Raw genomic sequence first — 14,225 nt, 5'->3', positions numbered from 1 at the left:
AGCAGATTCTTTTTGAGCTAGTTATCCTTGATTATCACAGTAGATATTTTTCCCCAGGAAGTACTCCCCCTTTGCATTTCAAATTTGCTATTTAATGATTGTACTTAGCATTTTACTAAAGTATACTGTGCAAGTGTTACAAATCATCTTCTCTTCAAAATACGAGTCAATAAGACCTTCTTGACTATACTTTTATACCGGGTAATACTAACAACTTATTTGCAGCTCTTATAGAGAGATAAATTGTGAAGTGAAGTGCTACATATAAGTCAAGTTATTATAAAACAAACTATTTGTTATTCTTAATAAGACAGACCGAGGCAGGAAGTATGCTAGATCTCAGTAAGAGTATAAGAAGAGGGGTTACCCAATTGTAGTCACTGGGACCTGGGTTGAATAGTTACAAAGAAGAGGGGGTCCCAGTATAGACGGACAGTAATTATCACATTTTACAAAATTAGGTGAATTAATCCAAAAACACGCAAGTTTGATCCTCCAGTGAATTAAACTCGGTGGATCTAACTTGCGTGTTTTTGGATTAATTCACCTAATTTTGTAAAATGTGATAATTACTGTCCGTCTATACTGGGACCCCCTCTTCTTTGTAAAGATCTCAGTAAGAGGCACCCACTTCTTATTTCCAGAGATTACAATTAAACGGTCAGCATTAAGTCATAATTTATAGGGCAGTATCACTTTACATAAATGTTAGAAATGGGGTCTCTAGTTGGCAGTTGGTTGGCACCCTGTCCAAGTAGGGACCCTCATTATTGTCAGGGTAAGGGGATCACACACCTAAGATAACCCCTGCCAACCCCCTTGGTAGGTTGGCACGAACAGTCAGGCTTATCTTCGAGGCAATGTGTAAAGAGATGGCAAAATTAGTGCGGACCTCCCAGGGTCCTCTCGCAAATGACTCTCTTCAGTTTAACATCTTTCAGCCACATTTACTCAAGCACCTGAGATCAGATATATTTTACACTCCATAAAACACCCCATACCACACCTCATCTAATATGTGTCTCAGTACCGCTCTCTGTGTGTGTGAGCCTAACTAAGCCTTTATGTGTATTTTGTGTGTATGTTTCTCCATGTGCCCCTTTCTGTGTGTGTTTATGCTTTTACCTTGTAGCACTGCTTGATTAATTTCATTATATTTCTGTGTGCATCTACACGTGTCTCTAACAATCTGTGGCTTTTGGGGGGTTGATGTGTCTGTGCATGTGTGATGTCTTTATGCTTTCTTTTTGTTCCTGTCTGAATGTCTTTTCCAGTCTTTGTTTTTTTTAAAAACAGATTTTATTGGGGTTCACATATGAAGAGCATACATCCTTTTCAAAATATCATTGAATATCAGCTGAGCTCACTAAGTGTCAATTCAGATATACCAGAATATTGTTTCACCCTTCAGCAAGTCAGTTGCATTCTCTGTAATCCCAGCGTGTATTGTCCAACCGTATCAGTAACAGGAGCCATAACGTCGCTCTTCAGGACAACCGCTGTGCAGAACTCGAACTTGGTGAGCATAAGCCTCTTCCCCTTCAATAAGTCAGGCACCTGAACATCCAACGCACCATGCCTCCCCCCCCCCCAGACATACTCAGACCCAACCCCCTCTGTACCCTCCCCCCTGCCTTCCTCCCTCCCCTCAGACATGCCGCTTCTCCAGTACAATGTGTGCTGCTCACGGGGTGATCTAACCAGTCCCATCGAGCTCTGTGTCAGTGGCCTAATCATCGTCCGGTAGAATACACACGATCAGGGGAGCCTCATTGCCCATCTACTTGGCCACCCGACTGCCCTCCCCCTGTGTCCGGCATAATCGAAATGGTGGATAAGATCAGGGGGATCCGTCCTCGTCATCAGTTGGGTCTTTAAGTAGTTCTGTCAGTGCTACCCAGGCCCTGGCTGTGTCTCTCAGCTTGTCATTGTCAGTTCTCCGAGCTAGTTGGAGTTGAATCGTCCCCTCGCAGTCTGCCCACTTAAGGAACTCTCTGAGCCAGCGCCCCGCGTTAGGGCCTGTGGCCGCTTTCCAGTGGCTGGTGATTTCGCGCTTGGCCAGAACCAGCCCCAGATCCAAAAACCTGCTGGTGGTTTTGTTGCGGGTAGTGTGGGGGAACCAGTGCAACAGACACACAGCCGGGGTATTTTGCAGGTCCCTCTCTGTTACCTCAGTCAATTTGGTCAGTACCGCTCCCCAGTAATCCCGAAGTATGGGGCAATCCCAGAGCATGTGCATGTGCCCTGCATCCTCCAGTCTGCATCTTGGACAGGCGGCGTGGGAGTCGAAGAACTCATTAAGTTTAGAAGGAGTGAGGTACGCCTGATGGAACACATAAAATTGGATGAGTTGGAATCTGGCGTTTCGGGAGCATTTCCATGCTCTTTCCATCAACATTTCCCAGGGCTTAGGCTCGATGGGAATTCCCAGGTCTATCTCCCATTTGGCGCATAGCCTCTCTAGTGGAGCTCTCAGGCCCTGCGTCAATCTGCGGTAGAGGCACGTGACCGCCTTAATCCTTCCCGCAGAGGTGACCGCGTATTGGCAAGGAAGGAAAATCTGCGGTTCTTCCAGTCCTCCCTACCAGTGTTTACGCACCGCAGCCGTCAAGGCCGCGTGAAGGAGGAAGTCCTGCGCCGGCAATACATGTCTGTCCACCAGTTCTTGGAACGGCAGGAGTGCGCCATCTTCATACAGGTCCCCAAGGGTGGAGACTCCGAACTCTTCCCACTCTTGTAGCCGCTGCCAATTCCCTCCATGGGGGAGTTCCATGCAGAGCCATACTGGGATCTCAGGCGAGTATGCCAAGCCACCTTTCTGGCGACGGAGAGCCCTATTCCAGCATAGCTTCAGGACCCAGAGGTCCCTGGGGACCTCTCCAATCCGCATCGGGTGGCGCAGAAGGATCCGCGCCAGCTGGTGCATCTCTGCATCCCAGTCTCGCTGAGCTATGTCCAGGCCTAATCTCCCCGCTAATCGTTGGGTAAACCATTGGAACTGGGCTGCATGGTAGTAGGCCTCAAAATCAGGCGCTGCAAGACCTCCCTCCCGTCTTGGGCGCATCAAGGTCGGAAGGGCCACTCTGCGCCTCCCCGAACCCCATAAGAAGCCCGAGATCATGGAGTTGAGCTGGGCGAAGTATCTCCCCGGTATCCAGAGAGGCAGTGCCCCAAAGTAGTAGAGCAACCAGGGAAGGGTAATCATTTTCAGGAGTGCCACTCGCCCTGCGACCGATAGGGGAAGCGACCCCCAGAATTCCAGGTTATTCTTGGTATTTCGTAGGGCTCGGCCTATGTTACCTTCAAATAACTCGGCTACACCATGATAAATCCGCACCCCCAAGTACGGTAAGCAGCTACGTTCCCATCGCACGTCTAGTCCCTCAGGGGGAGCACCCCCATCACCTCGCATTGGGAATAGGCAGGTCTTGGCCCAGTTAACCCTGAGTCCCGCTACCTCCCCTAGACGCTCCAGTAATTCCCGAGCCCCACGGAGTGCAGCAGTGTTATCAGCAAGGAACATCAATAAGTCGTCAGCATATAGGGCAATGTGGTGCGTTCGGCCCTGTACTTCCAGGCCTCTGTAGTGTTCCCCCCTTCGTGCTCGCACCGCAAGGGGCTCCATCGCCAGGGCAAAAAGGAGGGGAGACAGGGGGCAACCCTGTCTCGTCCCTCTACCCACCTCACATGCCTCCGAGATCACCCCCCCTGTCCGGACCCTGGCCGTCGAATTAGAGTATAGGATCCGCGTCCATGCCACAAATCCTTCCCCTAGGCCAAAGGCCCTCAGAACCCGGAACAAGTATGGCCACTCCAGGCTATCAAAAGCCTTTTCAATGTCAATGGAGAGCACACATGCCTCCTCGCCCCCGGCCTCCGAAGCTTGTAGCAGGTGGCACAGTCTCCTGATATTCACCGCGTGTTCCGGGTGGGGATGAAACCAGATTGGTCCTTATGTACCAGGGTCATCATGTGTACCATCAATCTTTCACATCGCAAGGGGGCGATACGCTGTACGATCCCATTCTGGTTTCCCCGGTATAAGGATCGGGACAATCACCGCCTCTCTCGTCGAGGTGGGCAAATAGCCAACCTGCTTTGAACGGTTATATAGGGACACCAGTTGCGGGGCCAGTGCATCGATGAAGGTGACATAAAACTCAGACGGGAATCCGTCGGTGCCTGGGGTTTTGTTCTTAGCCATGCGTGTAAGGGTTCTCCGGACCTCGCCCACTTCCACCGGGCGGCCCAACTCCTCTGCCTCTCCCGCTTCAATCTTGGGTAAGTCTATAGTCAGGAAATCCTCATCTTCCAGCACCCCGGTGTCCAGCGCACTATGATATAGCGTGGAGTAATAATTCAAAAATTGCGTGTTAATTGCCTGCTGCCCAAAGTGGGACATCCCCTCCTCATCTCTGATCTCAAGGATCGGCGTGCCCCTACGGGCCGGGTTCGCCAACCAGGCCAGGAGCGCTCCCGATTTATCATGTTCCGCATGTGCTCTCACCATGTAAGCCTTATAATCAAAGCATCTGAGCCTCTCCACTTGTGTGGCTAGCTCCTCTTTTGCCCTTAAGAGCCCCTCCTGAACCTCTATCTGTCCTGGCCTTTCTCGTTCCTTGTCCCGCAGCCGCTGTTCCGCCCCCGTACCTCACCCAGGAGAGTTCTACGGGCACCCACCGCCTCACCGATGCACCGTCCACGGATCACCGTCTTAAACGCGTCCCATTCATTATGCAGACTGGAGGAGGTGCCCGCATTGTGCTGGAAATACTCCTCTATTGCTGTGCCTATGGTGGTCCGGAAGACCTGGTCTTCCAGGGCCTCCGGTCGTAGCCGCCAGTTTGGGATTGCCGGCCTGACCCGGGCCCAAGTCAAGGTCACCAGCAGGGGGTTGTGATCAGAGGTCGTCCTGGCCAGGTATTCACTCACCGCAACCTGCATATGAACGCCCGGTGAGCACAAGATCGCATTGAGTCTGACATGTAGCTCATGTACAGCAGAAAAATTGGAGTAGTCGCGTTCCCTGGGATGATGGGCCCTCCAGGTTCGGTAAGCCCCCAACTCCTCTGCCATTCCCGCCAGCTGTCCGCTATCCTAGGGGTAGGGGCATCATGCAGTGGTGGGTGGGAACGGTCCAGGTCCACGTCCGGTATACAGTGAAAGTCCCCCCTTAGTAGCACTCCCGCCAATTTCTGTGAAAGTTGTGCAAGGAAGGTGGGTTGGTCTATATTGGGCCCATATATGCTGGCCAGTGTTAGGTCTCGCCCATCCAGTCGCCCTGTGACCACTGTGAATCTGCCCTCGGGGTCAATTACCTGCCTCCTGCATTGAAACGGTACACCTGCCCATACACAAATCAGTGTTCCCCTAGCGTACGCTGAGTACGTGGTATTATAGACTTGCCCTTTCCAGCGGCGGTGAAGTGCCTTACCCTCTGTCTCCGTCAAGTGTGTTTCCTGGAGTAGGGTAATCTGCACTCCCCTCCGTACTAAATAAGCATGTATTTTGTGTCGTCTGCACATGGTATGCATCCCCCGGACATTCCATGTCATGATTTTAAGGCCTATGGAGGTATCCATGGAACTGGCGTGTGCGGGCATGTGCTGCACCCTCTCCTAGCGGCATGTCTGATCCCCCCTTCTTCCCCCAACACTGAAACTGCCCCCAACTCCCACTCCCCAGGACAGGTATACACAAACAGGTTCCCATCCAAACCAAACAGTTCAAAAGCATAACCGCAACTAGGGGGAAACTCTCAGCTCGTGCTCGATGCCCCCAGAGCCCCCCTCCCAGCCACCCCCCTCCCTGGAAAGAAACCTGTACCGCCAGTGAAGGCCCTGGCATACTCGGGATCATAGTCAGTCTCGTTGCCCCAGCTCCAAGCGCCCCCCAAGAATAGGCAGCGCAGCAGGTCCTGCATCATGTAGTTCCCTTGTCTTCTGTAGGTCCATCATCTGAACATTCCATCTGCCGTCTGCGGTGTGACATTCGGGAGTTCCAGATCAGAGAGGCCATGAGAGCTGCTGGAGTCCGGGCTCCCCGCCCCACTCTTCGTTGCTTCAGTGATGACGCTGGACGGGCTAGTCGCCCCAAGACTGATGGCCGCCACAGCCCGGATTGCTTTGTCACGTTCCTGTCTCTGTGTCATCGAGGAAGCGGGGCTCCCCCTTGGTGAGGCAGGTCTTGACGCTCTCGGGGTGAGGCTGGCCGCGAGGAACCCCCTGTCGCACCTCCTCGACTCTCCAACCAGTCCCATGCTGTCTGCGGGGTAAGGAAAAAGTGGGTCCTTTCGTCTGCCGTCACCCGCAGGCGTGCCGGGAAGAGCATGGCGTATGGGATGCTGAGCTGTCGCAGCCTCTTCTTGACGGCCAGGAAAGAGGACCGCTGTCTTTGCACTTCTCTGGTGTAGTCCGGGAATATCATCACTCGGCCATTTCCTATTTGCAGGTTCTGGTGCTCTCGGGCCCTTTGCAGAATAAAGTCCCGGTCGCGTTAGTGCAGTAATCGCGCCACCATCGGTCGAGGGGGAGCGCCAGGCTTGGGTGGGCGAGCAGGAACCCTGTGGGCTCGCTCCAGAGCATAGAATGGGGAAAGGCCCTCAGGAGCTACCTCTGTCCTCAGCCAGTTCTCCAGAAATTGGACCGCATCTGGGCCCTCCTCGCGTTCCGGCACACCCACTATGCGAAGATTATTGCGCCGGGAGCGGTCTTCACTGTCCTCCGCTCGTACCTCCAGGGCCTTGACTCTGTGCGTCACTTCGTTCAAGGAGCGTTGTAGGGCGGCCACCTCATCCGGGATAGGTTTCATGCTGATCTCCTGCGTCGCAACTCTCTCCTTGAGCTTCTTGTGGTCGTCCTTCAGTAGCGTGAGGTCTGTTCCGATGCCGTCCATTCTTTTCTCCAGTGCTTCCCGTGACGCCATGATGGCCTGCATTATTTCACCCAGGGTTGGGTCTCCAGGCGGATCCAGGTTGCGCCTCCGCACCCCACCATCGTCGTCCTCCATGCAGTGACCCGGGTCCTCCAGGCGCAGCACCTCAAAGCCCTTTTTTGTTCTGGATACGCGGCCCATCTTTGTGGGGAAAGGTGTGCAACAGCAGCAGCTCCGGGGAGAAGCCTCGGCCGCGCCCCTCAACAGTAGGGCACCGCCACCTAGCAGACTCGGATATCTCCTAGAGTCCGTATATGGTCTGCGTTGCGCCGATGCTCTCACCTGTAGCCCCTCTGAGTGTCAAGCTGTCGGATCCGTAGTAGGTAATGCCGAGGAGGGGTCACCTTTTAGCCGTCCGATCACTCATCCCCTTGCCCACAGCTGCCTCTTGTTCACCATAAGTGGCGGGACCCTGGGGTCTCCACAGGGGGCCAGTGCTCCCTCCGGGGTAAAAAAGGCTCGGTGTCCTAGGCGTGCGGCCGAGTGAGTCGTCACTGGACCTTGACGTGAACCTCTGCAGCTAAAGACCCAGAGCGCCGTCTAGGAGAGCTCTCGTTCAGAGCCGGTGTAGGCCTCAGATCAGCAGGTGTCGCGTGGAGCCGACCGCCAGGTGCACCGTGCGTCCCAGGTCTCCCACAGCTTGTCAGGCCACTCCGCCGCCCCCCTCTAATCTTCTGAGGTCCAGGGGGATGCAGGGGCTCCGCCGCTCTTAGTGGGGATCACGTAGGGCCTGCAGTTGGAAAGTTCGCGCTAAATTTCAAAGGGCGCCTGTCCTGTCCCGGGCGCCGCCATTTTAGGGTCAGACAGCTGGGGGAAAATTGACGCTGCGGGATGGCCTCCGCCCGCCAGCATGCAGTGCCTCCTCACCGGGATCGGGAGCTGAAGCAGCAGGCTATCGTCCGGTCGCAATGGCAGGAGTCCAGCCTCCCCTGTGCAGCCACCAGCCTCTCCGGGTCCTCTCAGTGCCTGACACCAGTCTCGCCGGTCACGGGCGCCATCTTGTCGCCTGCAGGCGCCAAGAGCAGGGACAGATGCACAAACTCCGTTTTTTGGGCTCTCACGTCTCCGCAGCTCCAGGGAGTAGCTCTCGGAGGGGGTACCGAGCTTTCATGTGCCGGTTATGGCGCCAGGTTCCAGGATTGCTGATCAGGATCGATGTATAAGGAGGGCGGCCGCTCCGGAGCTCCGGAGCTCGCCTCTGTCTACATCAGAGCCGAAGCCACGCCCCCCTTTTGCAGTCTTTGTGCCAATATGTGTGTCAGTTGGACACTGCCTATCTACAAGTTTGACTAAGTGCCCTTATGTGCCGCTGAGTGCCAATATAGGCACCCAGACTGTATCCCTTATCGTTCTTGTCTTTCCACACCATCAGCGCAAATTGGGAAAAAGCTGCCTCAGTCATTTTTTAGACTACTGTTTTTGACTTTTTTTCAGAGTTCTGTTTTTTAGCTAAGCTCTCATTGTGCGTTAAGGATGTCCCTAAAAAAACAGTGGTTTTAAACCTTGTGGATCCTGTCTCAGGCAGATGTCTGTGACAAACCCCCACCTGGTTTGATTGTGGTGCCTGGAACCGGCCAATACTCCAAGGCCTGCCCAGTCTGTCAAGCAATGAACTCCAAAGCCGTTCAGGAGCATGCTCTGAAGCTTCAGCTCAATCAACACCAGACGACTCCGCACCGCTCCAGTTCCTGGTTATGAGGAAGGTCGCAGGCACGCTCTTGGAGTTATTCCCAATGGTCATCGTCATGCCCTATTCCAGTGGTGCTGGTCTCAGTGCCGCCGATGGCTCTTGTCTGCGCTGACCCCATCATCACACTGACTCTGATATGTAGCTGGACCCATGTTGACACCAGCACCGGCCAGACCAAGAGCATCCAGATCAGAGAAGGCGCCTCTGTTTACTGACAGGCCCTATGGGGAATACAATTGGGACGAATTTGAGGATCTCTTTGGTTATCCTGACCCTTTGGAAGACCCCTTGGCTGATATCTGGTATGAGGTACTGGCAGATGCTAGTGGTCTGGACACCTCTCCTGGCCTGGTCGCACCTCCTAGTATGGCTACAGAGGAAGGGACTTCATTTGCGTTGGTGGTGAGGAGGGTGGCTGAGGTCCTGGATGTAACACTGCCATCGGTTGCAGTCAAGACTAACGTCTTGACAGAGATGCGTCAACCCTGGGTAGACCCCACTGAACCCCTAATCCCCTCTAATGAATCCCTCACTGATGTCCTGCTCAGGGCCTGGTCCAAGCATTGCATCATCGCTCCTGTGCACAGAATGATTGCCCAATGCCATTGCTTTGGGCAATCCCAGCTTTCCCTACCGAGCACCCCTCCCCCCCCAGAGAGCCTGGTCCTTCAGGCCTCCATCTCCATGATTAACCCTGGCGCATTCCCTACCACACCACCGGATAGAATAGAGAAACCAAGAGGCTAGATACCTTCTCCAAGGGGATTTTCTATCACACCAGCCTTGCACTGCGGTCTGTGAACACAGCATGCCTCTTGAGACCATATTTCATACAGTATGGGACTCAGGTTACTCAAGTGTTGCCCATACCCAGGCCCAAGACATACTGTCCCAAGTTATTGCCAATGGCAGGGACGCAGCAAAGTTTACAATGCTGTGAGGACTGTGTGGCAGTTTGTCGCCATGCCTGACTGAGGCCAACTGGCTTTTCTGGGGATATCCAGGCATACCTTACGGACATGCCCTTCAATGGCACTCACATGTTTGGCGATAAGGCAGATTCGGTGTTTGAGCATGTTAAAGACACTCCATGGCCCCACGCCAGCCCATTCTGACTTTCACCCTTCCGTAGCTATGGTAAGGGCTGCCAGTTGTGTCTTTTTCTGTCCAACCACCACAGCAAGCAGAACCTCGGTCCTTTTGCGATCGCAAATACTGTTCCTACAAGCCTTGTGGGACACAAGACCAGAGTTCTGCCAAGTCCGCCAACTCCCCGCCCCCCACTCACCCCTCCCCAAGGCAGTTGCAGCCCCCACACCCCAGTATGGGAAACCGGTCAGCAGCAGGATCCACACCCCCTGCCCAAATGGCAGTCTATTATCTTGGACAAACTGGATGCTCCAAATTCTTCAGCAGGGTTACACCCTTCCATTCACAGTAACACCACCGTCTTCAGATTGGCTGATGGAGGGCCACCTCTCCCTGTTGCATCATTAAGTACTGGCTCTTCTGGCCAAAGGCGATATCAAAAGGGTGCCAACATCAGAAGACAATCGTAGTTGATATTCCCGCTACTTACTGGTGCCAAAAAAGGGCGGAGACCTCATCCCTATCTTAGATTTGCGCTTTCTCAATTACTTTCTGAAAAAGAAGAAATTCAAGATACTCACGTCGGTTCAGGTCCTGTCTGCCCTGGAGACTGGAAGATAGCACTGGACTTGCGGAAAACATATTTCCATATGCCCATTCTGCCGACTCACAGGTTACCTGTGGTTCGTGGTGGGTCAAGAGCACTTTCAGTTTGCTGTGCTCTTGTTCAGTCTTACCACCGCCCCTTGAGTGTCCACAAAGGTGATGGCGGTAGTGACAGCTTATCTATAGAGGTCAGGGGTTCCAGTCTTCCCTACCTTGATGACTCGCTGCTGAAAGCGGGCTTGCCCCAGGCAGTTGACTCCCACCTCCAGACTACTGCAGCCCTCCTGAATAACCTGAGGTTTACTATAAACATGATGAAATCGAACTTGACTCCCTCTGAGATGGTCCCTTTCATCACAGCCATTCTGGACATATTGCAGTTCCGTGTCTACCCTCTGGAGCAGCAAGTCCAGGATATCCAATTAATGATTCCCATGTTTCAGCCTCTATCCTGGATTTTGGTGAGACTGACTCTGCAGCTGCTGGGTCTCATGGCCTCCTGCATCCTGCTGGAAAAGCAAACTCACCGGCATCTGCAGGCTCTGCATTGGGACCTAAAATTTCAGTGTAATCTCTCCGACCTGGTCCAGATATTAGAGGGAACTGCAAAAGACCTGCAGTGGTGGCTGACGAACTGCGATTGGGTCAGCGGCAGACCCCTCTGCTTTCCCCACTCATACCTCAAAGTGGTGACTTATGCATCCCTTCTGGGTTGGGGCGGCCAACTGGGAGAGGTGGAGACCAGAGGACTCTGGTCTCCAACATAGTCTGAAATTCACATCAACTTGTTGGAGCTAAGAGCGATACGCCTGCCATTAAAAGCTATCTATCAAGGGGAGTTTGGTTCAGGTATTCACGGGCCACATCAACCGCCATGTTGTATTGCAACAAACAGGGCGGGTGTTTGTCAAGGGGCCAGTTGTTTTCCTGGTTCTACACACCTGGCAGGCACGCTGAACGCTATGGTGGACATACTCAGCCATGAATGCCTAGTTGATCATGAATTACATCTCCATCCGGAGGTAGTGCAAGGTTTCTTCTGCGACTTGTGAGGACCTTGGTTAGATCTATTCCCTACAGCATAGAATGCACCATGCCAGCACTTCTGTGTGTTGGAGTTTCCAAGGCAGCTCTAGCTCAGAGAAGCATTTAATCTCAAGTGGGGTTTAGGACTCTTGTACGCATTTCCACTAATACCACTCCTGCCGCAAGTTCTGAAGAAGATCATTACGGACTGAATCAAAGTCATCCTTGTGGCTCCGGACTGGGAACCGAGAATATGGTTTACCGAACTCTTGAACATGAGCATCTTTCCTCCGGCTATGCTGCCCCTTCTGGAGGATCTCCTTTCCAGCAAGAGAATAGGGATCTGCACCTGAACATGCTCACACGTCCCCTTCATGCATGGTGATTGAGCTGCAGCAGTTGACCATTTCTGATCTTCCCTTGGAAGTCTGGGAAGTTATACCAGACATCCATCAACAAAGACTGTCTATGCCTGCTGTTGGGACAAGTTTGTAGCTTGGTGTGCAGAGCAGCAAGTTGATCTTTTTTGCCTCTTTGAGGTACTGTTGTTTGTTTAATGTTTATCCACGTCGGCCGGCATAGGTAAGCGCAGTGGGGCGCGGTTGAAGGGCTGGGGGTGTAGGTGGGGGGGCTATGGGGCGGAGTTGACAGACGACAGAATAGGTCAAATGAAATAAATAAATAAATAAAACCTATTCCGTAGTCTGGCGGCTTCCCCACCCTGCCCCACTGCGCTTACCTGCACCGGCCGTGACTGATCTTTAGCCCGGCAAGGCTTTGCGCAAAGTTAGAGCACATCTTTTGGCCATTTCAGTTTTCGTATGGTTGCTGGATGAGCCCTTCCTGTTCAAGTCACCCGTGGTGAGTTGAAGTCCTTTTAGGAAACAAGTCACGTTTCCTAAACCCTTCGTTATGCCCCAATGCGATCTTAACTTTTTGCTGTTTTCGCCCTCAAGCCCGTGCATAGCTACTCTCTGAGTCTGTTGACAATCAGTCTTCTTGGTGGCCATCACTTTGATCAGAAGGATTGGTGAGCTACAGGTGCACTCTGTACACCCTCCATACACCAGCTTCTTCCCAGAGAAAATGGTAATCCACACCTGTGCCTAAGGTGGTGACGCCTTTCCACATCACACTGCCAACCTTCTTTGTTCTGCCTCACCCCTCTAAGGAGGAAGAGAGCATCCATCGTCTGGACCTAAAAAGAGTGTTGCTGTTGTATATCTCTCTCACCAAAGAACACCAGGTGGATGAGCAACTCTTTGTTCGGTGTGCCGGAGCGAAGAAAGGATAAGCAGTGCAGAATCTGACCATCTCCAAATGGATTGTGCTCTGTATTAAGATCTGCAACACACTGGCAAAGAAGCAATCCCTCAAGGCTTGAAGGCTCATTCCACCAGAGCTAAGGGTTTGACCACTCTGTTAGCCCTGACCTGGACATCTGGGTGGCTGTTATGTGGGCTTCTCTGCACACATTTACGAAGCACTACTGCCTTGACAGTCGGATCCATCATTCATTTTTTGTTTATTTTTTGTCATTTATTCATAAATCACCACAAGTTGTACAGAATACAATAATAGGTAATGTTCGTTAGGTGAACGAAAAGATACACCCCCCTCATGCATACGTTACCAGTATTCTAGTAGCAGAATCCACAATATTATGGAGGGTGTCTGGATATATGGGGAAAATAGAATGTGTACCTAAAATGACATAAAGCACCCTGTTCACTAAAGCAGTAGCCAATGTGTGCATCACAAGAGAAAAAACCCAACTAAACAGTAGCTGGTAACACCCTTTGGCTGACGCTGCTATGTCCATCTAGTTGGAGATGCAGACTTATGAGTGGCAGGAGAACACTACCAACATGGGAACACAGGCGAGTGGCAACGTGAGGAGGGGAGAAAGCAAAAAGGAAAAAAGTGGGGGAGAGCAGGGGGAGCTTCGACATGCTCCTTCCCAGAGAGCACAGTGCCCTTAGTGATATCTAGAAAGCATGTGTGCGTAAGTGAGGGGTTACCTATTAGCTCAGTCAGGCCATCCTGGGGCACATCACATCAGGTCTTGCTGTTGGTGGGGGAGCACAGATTCAGACTGTCAAACAGTTTGAGGACATTAGTGTCCCCTACCGCCAGTAGCAACCCAATCTAGCCACAGATTCCTTACTGACCCTCCCAACATGCCCGCTTCTGGGAACAGATTTCTTCTAACTAAACGGCCTCTGTAGCTCCTTGGTATCTGTACACTAGTTCACCAACCTTCTGACGTGGCTCTGCGTTTCTGGCATGGAAAAGTCACAAACAAAACTGGTGTCAGTGCGCTGTGGTGGCTCCTATATATATGGTCACTTCCGATGAAACCAACGTGTAGCCAAACACCATCTACCAGTACAGAGGTACTTCTCAAGATTTTCCGGATCCAGTCTGATGCCTGGGGAATATTCTATGGTAAGGGGGGGTTTGTGGCTAAATCGAGGCTCTACCGGATAAAATGTTACAGAAAGTAAGTAACTTGTTTGATGAAGCACTTGACGCGATTGTTAACCAGGCAATTATTTTTCTGTCTTTTTCAAGCTTATGGTTCACTACTACCCAGTAGGAGAGCCAGATGAATGGGGAGTAACCCCTACGGAGATGGGTCGTCCACGAACAGTGAAACGAGGGATAGAGGCCATTGGTGTGGAAATCCCCTCTGGTAAGTGATTAGTGATCTATTTTTTTGTGACCGCTGTAATGAGTGCATTTTGATCCTGTACATTTCCTTAGCCTTAGTGTCTACATGTTTGAATTGTTTTGGGACACATTAAAAGTAATGAGTTCTGAAGAACCACTAAAAATTCTCCAGGAGCTCACACACGACGATACAAATGTGAGCTGTAGA

The 14,225-nt window shown here is 52.1% G+C and overlaps 1 protein-coding gene across 4 annotated transcripts in view; it reads left to right on the top strand.

Annotated features, from left to right (window-relative positions):
• Window positions 1-14,225, top strand: part of DDHD2 (DDHD domain containing 2) — an 896,553-nt gene that overhangs the window by 301,898 nt on the left and 580,430 nt on the right. For all 4 annotated transcript variants that reach the window (XM_078666383.1, XM_078666384.1, XM_078666381.1 and 1 more), the window contains exon 5: window positions 13,919-14,039. In XM_078666383.1, coding sequence (XP_078522509.1) covers window positions 13,919-14,039 — 121 coding nt within the window. The remainder of the gene's footprint in view (window positions 1-13,918; window positions 14,040-14,225) is intronic.

The sequence above is a fragment of the Lissotriton helveticus genome, chromosome 11, assembly GCF_964261635.1.
Source record: "Lissotriton helveticus chromosome 11, aLisHel1.1, whole genome shotgun sequence".
In the NCBI taxonomy this organism is placed as follows: domain Eukaryota; kingdom Metazoa; phylum Chordata; class Amphibia; order Caudata; family Salamandridae; genus Lissotriton; species Lissotriton helveticus.
Note: the sequence above shows the minus strand (reverse complement) of the source record. Positions and strands in the feature narration are given on the sequence as shown.